This window comes from Nycticebus coucang, chromosome 10 (genome assembly GCF_027406575.1).
Source record: "Nycticebus coucang isolate mNycCou1 chromosome 10, mNycCou1.pri, whole genome shotgun sequence".
Lineage (NCBI taxonomy): Eukaryota > Metazoa > Chordata > Mammalia > Primates > Lorisidae > Nycticebus > Nycticebus coucang.
The window spans coordinates 81,100,215-81,113,190 of record NC_069789.1 but is presented as its reverse complement, the minus strand read 5'-3'; the positions used below and the strand labels follow the sequence as shown (position 1 = coordinate 81,113,190).

Here is a 12,976-nt window from a genome sequence, read left to right as displayed (position 1 = left end):
AAAGGGAAAAAACAACAGTTTGAAGAGACTGAACAACCATCAGAACAAGAGTCAGTCAGACATGGCAGGAATTGGAAGTACCAGACGAGGAATTTTTAAAACTATGGTTAATATGTCATGGTCTTTAATGAAAAAAGTAGACAAGATCCAAGAATACATGGATGATGTAAGCAGAGAGAAATTTTAGGAAAGAATCAAAAATGCTACAGATCAAAAACATTGCAACAAGAATGAAGAATGCCTTTAAGGAACTCAACAGGAGACTAGAGGTGGCTGAGGAAAGAATCTCTGAGCGTAAGGATATATCAACAGAAACCTCCAAACCTGGAAAGAAAACAGAAAGGAAGAAGAAGGCACAGGGTATCCAAGAAGCATGGCACAACTACAAGACTTACTATAACTTTAATCAAAACCGTGTGGAATCAATGGCAGACAACTAGATCAATGGAATGAGCCTACATGAATACAGTCTACAGCATAAGGCAAGACAAGAGAGTCTTTTCAGCAGGTGGTAATGAAACAACAGGATGTCTAAATGAAAAAAAAAAAATCTAGACACAGACCTTACACCTTTCACAAAAATCAACTCAACATAGATCATAGATCTAAATGTAAACTGTTAAACTATAAAACTCCTAGAAGGTAATACAGGAGGAAACCTAGATGACCTTGGGTATGGCAATGAGTTTTTAGATATAATACTCTGTATGAAAGAAATAATTTAAATAGGGACTTCATTACAATTTAAAACTTTTGCTCTGTGAAAGATGCTGTCAAGAGAAAGAAAAGATATGCCACAGACTGGGATAAAGTATTTTCAAAGACACATCTTATAAAGGACTGTTAGCCAGAATATGCAAAGAACTTTTAAAACTCACCAATAAGAAAACCAACAATCCAATTTAAAAAATGGGCAAAAGACCTCAACAGCCACCTTACCAAAGAGTCATGGCAAGTAAGAATACAAGATGTTCAACATCAGATGCCACCAGGGAAATACACATGAAAACGAGATACACTATACATCTATTAAATCTTTAGAATGACCAAACCTCAAACAGTGACAACACCAAATGCTGGCAACCACGTGGACAACAGCAATTCCTGGTGGCAATGCAGAATGGGATAGCTACTTCAGAAGACGGTTTGGCAGTTTCTTACAAAACTAAACACTCTGACTATTGCCACCCAGCAACTGCACTGCTTCTTACTTACCCAAATGAACTAGAAACCTATGCCCATATGAAAATCTGCACATGGATGTTTGCAGTAGCTTTATTCATAACTGCCAAAACTTGGAAGCAACTAAGATGTCCTTCAGTAGGTGAATGGATAAACTGTGGTGCATCCAGACAACAGAATATTATTCAGTGCTGAAAGAGAAATACACTACATGAAAATGCATAGAGGGAACTTTGATACATATTACTGTGAGAAGCCAGTCTCAAAAGGCTCCATGCTACATGATCCCAACTGTATGCATGGTGGAAAGGCAAAAAAATTATGGAGACAGTAAAAAGATCAGTGGTTTCTCAGGGTGTATGAGGAGGGAAGGTTGAATAAGAAGAGCACAGAGAATTTTTAGGGCAGAGAAACTAGTCTGTAGGATACTATAATTGTGGATACACGTCATTATACATTTGCCACAACTCCAGCACGTACAGCACCAAGAATGAACCCTTATCATATGTACCCCCAAAATTCATACCAATAAAAAGAGAGAACCCTGGACTTAGGAGTGGGACTTCCAGCCCAGAACTTCTGTACTGTCAGCAGCCAAAGAGAGAATTCACTATGGGTGATATTGAGAAAGGCAGAAAGATTTTTTTTCAGAAGTGTGCCCAGTGCCCTACTGTGGAAAAGGGAGGCAAGCACAAGACTGGGCCAAAGCTTCATGATTTCTTGGGCAGAAGACAGGTCAGGCTGCTGGCCTCTCTTACACAGACGCCAGTAAGAACAAAGGCATGGCCCAGGGAGAGGACACACTGCTGGAGTATTTGGAAAATCCCAAGAAGTACATTCCTGGAACAAAAATGATCTTCACTGGCATTAAGAAGAAGGGAGAACGGGCAGACTTGATAGCTTATCTCAAAAAAGCTTCTAATGAGTAATAGTTGGCCACTGCCTTATTTATTACAATGTGTGCCATAATTTGATTGGTCTCATATACCAGAATTCAGATCATGAATGAGTAACCGAATATTTTGGTTGGACAGTCCTGATTTAAGTAAGACTGGCCTGTAATTAAATGAATCTGACCTGTTTTTTGGATTTTGATAGTGATTCCACTTCAGTAAATGGTATCACTGTTTCCCCTTTCTGAGGATATGATTAGATTTAATTAGTGCTGTTCAACTTTTCACAAAGGTAGTAAATTACCCTCCCAAAACCTATTGAAAATTGGTTTTCTATTAAGATTTATGTAATTGGTTATGTGAATATATTTAAATGCTGGGATTGAAATGCCTTCACTGTCTCAGAACCAAATAAGACTCACTGGTGTTTTAATTGATGTTCATTAGCCTATTAAAGGCCAAGGCTGAAGAGAAGGTAGTGATGTTTACTTTGTATTTTTCATCTTTACCATGCCAATCTAATTTCCCTGGGTCTACTAAAATGCTGCCTTTTATTTATTGAAAGGCATTTTAGTGTGGTTTATGTGTAATGTCAAATAAAGAATATTTAACACTTATTTTATAAGACAATCTATAAGGTCAAATGCTTTTAAAAGTCAGTATGTCAAAAAATAGCAAATTAAACTTTTGAATTATTTACTACCTAAGTCAGACTAAGTTATAATTTGGGATTGTCTTTAAACAACTCTTTAGAACACATAAAACTGTAGAACAACTGTGTGCGTGTGATTGGTAATGGTGCTTTAACCAACTCAATTACATGGATTAAAACAGAAGAGATATACACAAGTTTTAAAATTATGTATGATCATAACATAAGACAAAAACAAAATCACATGCAAAGAGTAAATCCTAATGAAAACTATGGACAGGGTGATGTGTCGGTGTAGGGTCACTGATATTAACAGGTGTATGTACCATTGCGATGTGAGGCATCACTGATGGGGGAGGTTACATGTGTGGGAAGAGAGGGGGTGTAGTACACTCAATTTTGCCATGAACCTAAATCTGCTATAAAAAGTAAGGTTTATTAATTAAAAAGGAAAGAAAAAATGCTTACATGCATTTTTTATGTACAATAATTTAAAGCCACTCTCACTAACATGATTAGTTGATGTTCTTCCAGGACAAAACCAGAGAAGTAACTGCCTCCTTCCTCACTGCCTCACCCAACCTCACATGCACTCCTGCGTTGACTCCTTCCGCCCAGGCATCCCACCATTCTCTGTGTCAGATTCCCAATAATGAACCAGATTTCCACTTTTTGGCTTTTCATCAGCCTCCTATCACTCCAATCCCTTTTTCTTCTCCAAATGCCTTAAACAGGGGTTTTCACCAAGGAGAAATACATTACCCAAGCTGGCCCAACCCAAGAATGCTCCTTTAAGACCATTTCCTTTGAAGTGTTAAGTTGCTTCCATGAAGCAGGAACCAGGGAGCTGTTACTCTAGCAGACTTCTCCCCTGCACTTCTCACAAAGACTTCCCAACTAGAAGGAATACAGGTACTGACCACAGGGGCTTCTGTGACTTTAACTGACAAGTTTTAAGCAGCTTCACAAACTCAAGAGTTGCCTCAAAAAGTCAGAGGAGAATGAAGGCAACTCTGATATAGTTTATTTCTCTCTCTCTCAAAATACTTTCTTACCCTAAAGACAAAAGATGAATTGAATGCTGGAAAATAAGGAGGAAAAAAACTTGGTACCTACTCAAAAATATATACTTCTCTGGGTAGAAGAATAATGCAATTAATGTCTCTCTTGAGTCATTCAAAAAAGAAATGTGGGCTAGGCACTCACAGCTCAGTGGTTAGGGCGCCGGCCACATGCTCTGGGTCTGGTGGGTTTGAACTTAGCCCGGGCCTGCTAAACAGAAAAAATAGCCAGGCATTGTGGCAGGTGCCTGTAGTCCCAGCTACTAGGGAGAGAGGCAAGAGAATCGCTTGAGCACAAGAGTTTGAGGTTGCTGTGAGCTATGATACTACAGCACTCTACCGAGAGTGATAAGGCGAGACTCTGTCTCAATTAAAAAAAAAAAGTAAATGTGGAGTCTTAGCTTGTTTCTGCCCACAAAGCAGCCCACCAAGGGAAGGGGCAGATATTCTGCCTCTCAAGAACTGTGGAACCTGTGTGTGTTCATTATTGCTTGAACTTTGGTGTGACTTGATACTTCCTTTTGTATGTATAGGTTTGACTGAAAAGCAGTGAAATTTTGCAAAAAAGCACAGAGGAGAACGCAGGTAAATACAAATCAAATTGGTCATCAAACTGAAGCAGATATCACGACGCAGGAGGAGGTCCTCAGCAGTACTTAGAGTAACAAGCAAAGATTAAAATGAAAACACAGGTGACCTGTCAGAAATGAAGTGCCTTTCAGGCTAAGTGCTCTGCTTCCTGGCTCTTTTTCCTTATACAAATATAACCAAAGTTCATACTTTGCTTTCCAAACTTTCCTTTTGGAAGAAAGTAGAATAAAGCATAAGCAAGCCTCAGTGCTATTTATACACACTGAGCCGCTTATCACAATGCAAGTACTTTTCTAAATTATTCATACCCAGAATGCTGGGAAACAAAGACACAGTACATCTTTGTTCACTTACTCTTCCCCAAACAAAACTGGTGCTGAAGTAGCTCCTTGACTTTGTGTCTACTACACACAAGAGAGAGAGGCCTGGTATTTAAACTGGTTATATAACACTTTATTAAAGCTTTTTTTTTTTTTTCTTTAAAGCAGAGGGGTGGGGTGGATGAGCAGAAAACAGAGAGAATCAGAAAGAAGACTGCCAACCTTTCTCTGGGTGTGTGATAGATGAACTAAACTGGCGCCTGCTGTCCCATATATACAAGCTTCAGGCAAGGAAGAGCCTACTAGAAGCAGAAAGGTATTTGCCCCTGGAGAGAAAGAAGGAAGTAACTCTAAGTAGGAGCTTCCCTCTATTTTGCATATAAGAGGTCCTTTTCCTCTTTGGGCTATCTGTTGCCTTACCTTTTTTTTTTTTTTTTTTTTTGAGACAGAGTCTCACTATGTCACCCTCTGTAGAGTGCTATAGCATCACAGCTCATAGCAACCTCAGACTCTTGGGCTTAAGCGATTCTCTTGCCTCAGCCTCCCAAGTAGCTGGGACTACAAGCACCTACCACAACGCCTGGCTATTTTTTGTTGTTGTTGTTTAGCTGGCCCTGGGCCGGGTTTGAACCCGTTACCCTCGGTGCATGTGGCCAGCGCCATAACCACTGTGCTATGGATGCTGAGCCTTCACTATGGATTTAAAAATAATAATTTATATTAGATCTCCAAGGCCATTGTATTCTGAAGTAGCAAATGTTTTTCTATCAATGAAAGCTTGCTCAGGAGAAATAGTAACTGGCTTCTTAATTACTATCTTAAGTAAGTTTCCAATTTTGTTAAGGAGGTAAAAAATAATAATAAAGGATTCTATAATTGTAAAGAAAGTTGCTCCACTGGGATAAAACCACCAAACACAGTGGGGGGCAGCAAAAACCATCTTTTCCCAATCCCAGGCTATGAAGGAAGTAAGGCAGGCTTGAACATACATGTTTTCCATTCTCTGATCCTAAAGTGACACAGAAAAATGTGCCACAGGAAAGCGATCTGTGTGGCACAGCCGTGAGGGAATACCCCCACTAGAGTGTCTAGAAGTACAGATTTTTAAGCTATAAACACCATACATACCACTGGTCATGTGGGACACCTTCGCCAGCTTTTTCATCACATTGTCCAGCCGAGACTGAGTGCTTTCCAACTCATGAGAGAAGTCATCCAACATACTGGGGAGAGGAGCAGACAAAGAAGGTGGCTGGTTAAGCACAAAGCTTTGGCAACACACTGGCCATGAATTAACAGGATCTAAGCCTCCATTTTAGCAAATACAAAATAGGCAACATTGGGATTTAGGACCCTAATGTATTATCCAAAATCCCTCGGATGAGGTATGATTTTGATTTTGGAGTTCTGCGATTTTACATTTTTCCATTCTAAGTCTTCAAAGTCCAGTGTGTACTTCAAAGTCCACTAGCAGTACATCTCAATTCCATCTGACTACATTTCACTAAATAGCCACACGTGGCGAGTGACTATTATGGTGGACAGCACTGGCCTAAGACTCATGTTTTTTCCTTTTAATTTTTAAAATTAATTGAGGTCAAAGTCTTGCTCCGTCACTCTAGGCAGGGAACAGTGGTGTCATCATAGCTCACTGCAACCTCAACTTCAGGGCTCATGCAATCCACCTCTTACAGTCTCCCAAGTGACTGAGATTACAGGCATATACCACCATGCCCAGCTAATTTTCCTATTTTTAGTAGAAATGGAGTCTTGCTCTTGCTTAGGCTGGTCTCAAACTCTTGAGCTCAGGCAATCCACCTGCCTCAGCCCAGAGTCCTACGATTACAGGTGAGAGCCATTGTACAGCCTTACTTCAGGGCTACACACATACACAGTTTAAACAAATAGCTGTATATGGCTTTTTATGAAAAAACATAATTGTTCTCTATTTCCTTGAAAGGTAAGTGTTTACAACTCCTTATGCTATTTTCTTGGTGCTTTCTACTCACTCTGTTGCCCTAGCATCATATCTCACAGCAACTTCAAATTCTTGGGCTGCAGTGATCCTCTTGCTTCAGCTTCAGGAGTAGGTGGGACTTACAGGTGCCCACCACAATGCCCAGTTAGTTTTTTTTATTTTTAGTATAGACAGGGTCTTGCTTTTGAATTCCTGAGCTCAATTAATCCACCCGCCTTGGCCTCCCAGAGTGTTAGAATTATAAACGTGAGCCTCCATGCCCAACTTTGCTTTCTACGTTTTGGGAAGCAACATGCTTGTACCTCAGGATGCTGACTTTCACCTTTAGACTTTACCAACTAACTCAGCACTCAGAAAGAATAGGATTTAGCTCTCGTCCCACTTTATTCCCCACCTATGTGTCCTTCCTACTTATGTTCCCTTTCTCCTCTGATACAAATGTGCCATAATTTGATCAGATGACATTACTATGACTGAATAAACACTCTTCATAGCAGAGGGGTTTCGGGTGTGCAGCACATTGCTTCTTGGCGTTCCCCTTTGGTGGCTGAGGATTCAGCTTTTCCTGGTCTGTTGAGTGTCATCTATTCACTTTCCAGGATCTAATGTTATGGCTATTCTTTCTTATTCTAGGCCACAGGCTTTACTCCTTTTAAAACCCCCTTTACTATTGTTTTTGTGGGCTTTGGATGGGGAGAAGAGATGGGGGGCTGTGTTCAATTCACCATCACTAACTGGACGTCTCACAGACTCTATTATCAACTACTCACCAACAGAGAAGCTCAGACCATCAGTCCCTTCTCACCCCCAAACTGAAACTAAACTGGGTTCTGACCCATTTTAGATAGAAATTAAGCATTTGTACCTAGATCTCTGCTATTCCAGCTTTCTGCCTGGCTCTACTCCAGGACATTATCTCAGTCACGGACAGACGGGCCTGACACCCGATCATACCTCCTCGGCACACTGACAAGGCCTTCCCTGGCCTGCTCTCTGTCTCTGGATGTGTGGCACCTCTCTGCTCCTGTCTTCACGGGGTGTGTTCTTCCTCCTACACTGCTCTCCTCCCCTGGTCCCCCACACTGACCCTCACCTCACCTGACTACTGTCTACACATCCTTCAGGGACTTTAGGCTAAGTTAGGGCTTTCCAGGCAGCACACACCCATCCTGCCACAATGGCCCTCCTGCTTCACTGCCGTGACTTAATGACCTGCCTCCATTTACACAATGTCTGCTCTTCCCAGTAAGTGACAAACTCTTAGGATGGCAGAGACAGTGTTTACTCTATTTGCTCCTATATCCCCTCCCAGAGGGCCTGATGGATAACAGGTACCCAGTGAGAATTTATAATGAAAGAACGTACAACAATAGACATAAAGAGTGAGACAGGAAACATCTGAAATATCCTGGTGGACCATCTTACTTTTCTTCAGAAAAAACTGTAAAATGGTAAACGTACTGTGTGGTAGTGTTTACTGTTTTTGCCATCCTACTTCAGAGTGCAAAAGAGATTGTTCTTAAGGAAAAACAAAGAAACCCAAGTTATATTTTCTTATTTTTACTTATTTTTTAAGAGGGAAGTTTTTTTTTAAGGGAGATAAATTTTATTTATCAAAAAATGTTGTTCGATGTTGTGGGAGAGTCACAGATGATAAAGTTAAATTAGTTTTGCATTTTAAGGGGAGAGAGTCCATTTATGAGGCCCTATTCTCTTTGGAACAAGAATCTCCAAAGGTCACAGAGCCTTCTCTGTTTCCCATTCCCATTTATAACTGTATTTCAAGTATCTGTGCAGAGGAATTTTTATCTGTCTTTGGAGGTGGTTAAAAATATTGTAATAATAACTGTCCCTAAACCTGTTGTAAATTGAATTAAATAGATTTGCTTCTTTTGGAGAAGCTGCTCTTTAAGACAGACTAAAAATGCAGCAGAAACTAAAACAGCTTCAGTTTACCAGCCGTGTAACTGCCAGGATTTCCGGGGTTGCATAGGAGGGCTTTTCCCCTCAATTTCACTGCGCGAGAGGGCATCTCAATACTCACACTGCCTGCTCCTCCAGCTCCCCTCCGATGCGCTGGGACATGTTCTTCAGCACCCCGATGCTGCCAGAGACCAGCTCCAACTGCTCATCCTGCTGTTCCACGATCAACTGGTGCCAGAGAAATGGGAAATAAGCAATTAAAATCCATCTTACCTGGTTCCAAGCCCAGCACTCTAGCAGCTGCTAGTTTCTTTGCCAACTTGGGACAATTCACATTCAGAAGCAAAGCCCAGAAATCAAAGGACCAGACCGTCGCCTCTGAGAGAACACACTGCTCAAAAGGCTGGATTGTCAAGCCACTGATATCTCCTGCTGATCCAACTTGTGAGCAGTCAGCGGGGCTTGAAACCATCAGGAGAGATTTACTCTGCTTGGCTGAAGTCCAATGAGGGAACAGACAATGGCTGAAAGCACACGTGCAGATGACCACTGAGACACGGGGATGTTTGGGAGTAGACGCCCACTGCCAAGATCAAGGTCTCAATTCACAACAGACGGCCACAGCTTAAATACAAGAGTCTGGCCAATCTCTGGATGTGGAAAAACTATGCACACGGAGTCTCTCTCTCTGCGCTCAAGGACAAACCAGAGGATGCCGTGTGGCAGTAAGTTAGCCCAAGGACAACTACTCGCTGACAAGTATTTACTTTTAATTGTGTTGCATCCCCCTCACTTTTTACAGAAAAAAGTTTGCTTGATTTACTAGCAATTTAGGTAGACAGCTGGTTAAGGAGACATGCCATGGAAGAACACAAAACCTACATGTATACAGAGACACGGTATTAAGAACCAATAGTTTCAATGGGCTGAATACCCTCAAATCCCCAGATACATCACCATTAGCTTCTTTTTTATTAATACTGCTGCACATCAGAAACAACACAGACATAATCAACTGCACTTTCCCTGTGTCCCATAACCTCCACCAAAGCAGCCATTTTTATATATCATGGAACCAACCAATAATTTTCAATGAAAAAAACAAGAGATATTTCTGAAAGAGGCGGCTTTGTTAAAATGAACAAAAACCTGAGTACACAAATGGTGGCTGGGGCAGTGGTTTTTTGTTTTCATTTTGAAAAACCAATGGCCTTGTCTGTCAGTTTTAGGTACCTGGTCTGCTTTTCCTAAGAGACCTAATTGAGCTTTAAGCACTCATGCTTTCAAGGTTTTAAAAACCTTTACATATGCAATTACTATACATTCAGACACAGTCAACTCTAGGACAAGCTCTGATTTAACCAGCTTGTCATCACACAACAAAAGCTGGTGGCTGGCAGAGTTGGAGGCTCCCTGCCTCCTCCTACCGATCCTCAGCTGACTGCTCACAGGGTACCTGTTGCTGTGCCTGCTGCTCCTCGATGAAATGGGAATTGGCTAACTGCAGCTCCCGGTCTAGGTGACCATATTTGTCTGTTGTTCCAGTGTTCCAGTTCTGGCTGCCACTGTCTCCCAGCAGTGCCTGTGTGAGCAGGGAGTCGGGAGAAACGAATGGTTAGTATTTCTGAATAAGTGATACATTAAGAGTAAACTTAAGAGTTCTCACATATCTCTTAATCCATTTTTTCCCCTGGGTCAGGTCAGCCAGGCTTTTATGCAGTGATGTGGTTGGTGCCCAGGTGATACGATTTAAGGAATGCCAGAAAGGGCCTCACTTGTCTTTAAGGCCTCATAAATGGACTCTGTCCCCTTAAAATGCAAATACATGTCTGTGCTAAATCAACAAACACCCATCTATATACTGCATTACAATATAAAAACATTTGGTCTTTTGAAGAGATCTTTCTAGCACCTGTGGAAGTTTACAAGTGACCTATAGATACTAATCAAATGGATTCCAGAGATCTAGAGTCCTTTTTTTCTCCCTTAAAGTATGACCCAAGGAAGTTTTGCCTTTGGGGGGCTAAGGGTAGAAATTCCTGGTATGACAAGAGGTAAGTTCACAGCCTCTCACACACAGAAGGCATAAGAGCCATCAATGTCTGTTAAGTTTCACCCACGAATAAAACCCAATACTTTTCAGTTGAACTATTATAAATGACCACAGGCTTCCCAGATCATAACTTGGGTTACCTCATCTAGCAGAGATGACCACAAGGAAGGCCTGACAACCTGAGCAAGTGCTGCCCTGAGACCCACCAGTTCTCCACCAGGGCCCCAGACACCAGGCTCAGGTTTCCCCAGTGTGAATCCGAGAGTTTGAGGCCAGAAATGGGTAAGGGTGGGTTTATCTTCCTTTAAGATGAAAGGTCAGACAAGAATGTGGTTTTGACCAGATCCCCATAAGCCTTGAGTCAAAGTATTTATTCACATCAGCCTTGCACCAAGAAGTAGAAGACATTACAGTACTAAGGTTCTTTTCCTTTGTAAAGTTGCCAAATCTTCTTACTTTTAATCTTCAGCACTATTAAAAGCTTGACTAATTTCTTGGTTCCCTGAAAACTTTTCCAACAGCCCCACATCTTTCTTCCACACTGACACTGACTTCCTCAGCTGACTTTCAGAGGTGAACTCTGTCAAAGGGCCAGACTTCAGGGACTAAGGTCAGGGAAGGGCAGGATGCAAAGCACTGAGATCTGACGGGGTTAGTGAAGAGTTTCTCAGCAGCTCAGTTATTAGAAGTTCTTCTTGAGAGAGTTTCCAATGGCCCAGGGCTTCCGTCCAGTTACGAGGATGGATGGTGAGTATCTCCGTTATAAAAATAACCCAAGGCTTTTTGTGGGTGGCTCTGCCTTGACCTGTTCTTAAGGCTGTCAAGATTGAAAATATTCTATTCCTTCTGATCCAAAGACTCTGAGGACCTCTATGAAGGACACTGGGGCCTACTGTCAATTTTTTTTTTTTTGAGTCAGAGAAAGGCTATTGTGCACTGTTAACTAAGGACAGAGAACTGGGGCAAAACCAGGGCCTTTATGCTCCTGGGGCCACAACCAGGGCTGCTATTCTTACATTTTCGATGGTCTACATTTAGTGGGATGAGTTATCTACATCTTATTGTTAAGTACCTTAGAGTTCATCAGGCATCTGCTTTAATGAGAAAGAGGGCCCTGAGCACTAGAAGAGGTACCTGTGTGTGTGTGCCACAGCAGGAGGTGCTGAGGAGGCAGGGAGCAGCACAGTACCTGCTACCTGCCCATCTGAGTTCCTGAAGAACCCTGGCCCTGCTAGTCCTTGAAAATCTGTGACTCTACAACAGTTCGCTCATGGCCTAAAACAAAATTCTAAGCCGTACTTGGACAGGTATTGTATAAATACTCATTTTATTTATGTTAACACAACTGTACTATTAGAGAATAAAACATCCAAATTAAGAATAACAGAGGATAGGTGTTACCCATTTTACTGTCACAACTACTTCAGTCATGGTCACTCACCTTCCTATACACTCAGGTACAAATGAAAAGGGAATTCTGAACTAGTCACCTTGAGGCCATGTACTAGCTTCTTTCAAGAGTTACAGCCACATGGACTGGACTAGCTAACAGATGTTCCCAGCTGTACTGTTTGGAAAAAGAGCAAGTGGGGTAGATAAAAAGGAAGGAAAAAAAAATCACAAAAGAATAACTCAAAACATAAAATTCAGGGAAGAAAACAGAAAAATTAAGGTAAATGGTTTATAGAACCCTCCCATTCTTCAATCTCTTATAATAACTTGTTTTCAAAATTAAGTGGTTCTACAAACATCCACGGGTATAAAGGAAGAATTCATGTCATTAAGTACCGATTGCTAGTTAGTAAAAATAGTGAGCTGATTTCTCAAGTTAACAGGCTTAAGACTATTGGTAACTTTCTGGAATCTAAATAGAATGAGGTTAAGGTAAGTCATTTAAAGCAAATATTATCATAAAGTCTTTCTTACTTCTAAGCAAAGTGGACATCCTTAGAATTTAAGAAAACTACCTCTGTAAAAAAAAAAAAAAAATCATCTAACAGTTTAGCAACAGGCAAAAACCATTCTGCCACACCAGAAGAATTTAAGTCAAATCTCGATTTAAATTCAAGTTTAATTTCTAGATGACCACTGATTATTTTTTAAAAGGATTGCATTTTAACAACTAGAAAGGAGTTTCTTTCATATACCAAAGTGTGTAATTTAAATACTTAATTTAAGAGATCTAATTTAACATACACAATGTTCCTCAAATGTCTTTCCATCAAATTCCAATTCTTAAATGTCTAGTGAGTTCTATGGGTAGGCAATGAAGTAACTGCTAGAGATTAAAGAAAAAAAAAAAAGACACAATCCCTCCTCATTC

The 12,976-nt window shown here is 40.9% G+C and overlaps 1 protein-coding gene across 2 annotated transcripts in view; it reads right to left on the bottom strand.

The window, feature by feature from the left end:
- The window catches only part of STX6 (syntaxin 6), a 68,038-nt gene that overhangs the window by 18,475 nt on the left and 36,587 nt on the right, over nucleotides 1-12,976 (bottom strand). For both annotated transcript variants that reach the window (XM_053607015.1, XM_053607016.1), the window contains exons 5-7: nucleotides 10,057-10,182; nucleotides 8,722-8,828; nucleotides 5,828-5,922 (exon numbers count right to left, since the gene is read on the bottom strand). In XM_053607015.1, coding sequence (XP_053462990.1) covers nucleotides 5,828-5,922; nucleotides 8,722-8,828; nucleotides 10,057-10,182 — 328 coding nt within the window. The remainder of the gene's footprint in view (nucleotides 1-5,827; nucleotides 5,923-8,721; nucleotides 8,829-10,056; nucleotides 10,183-12,976) is intronic.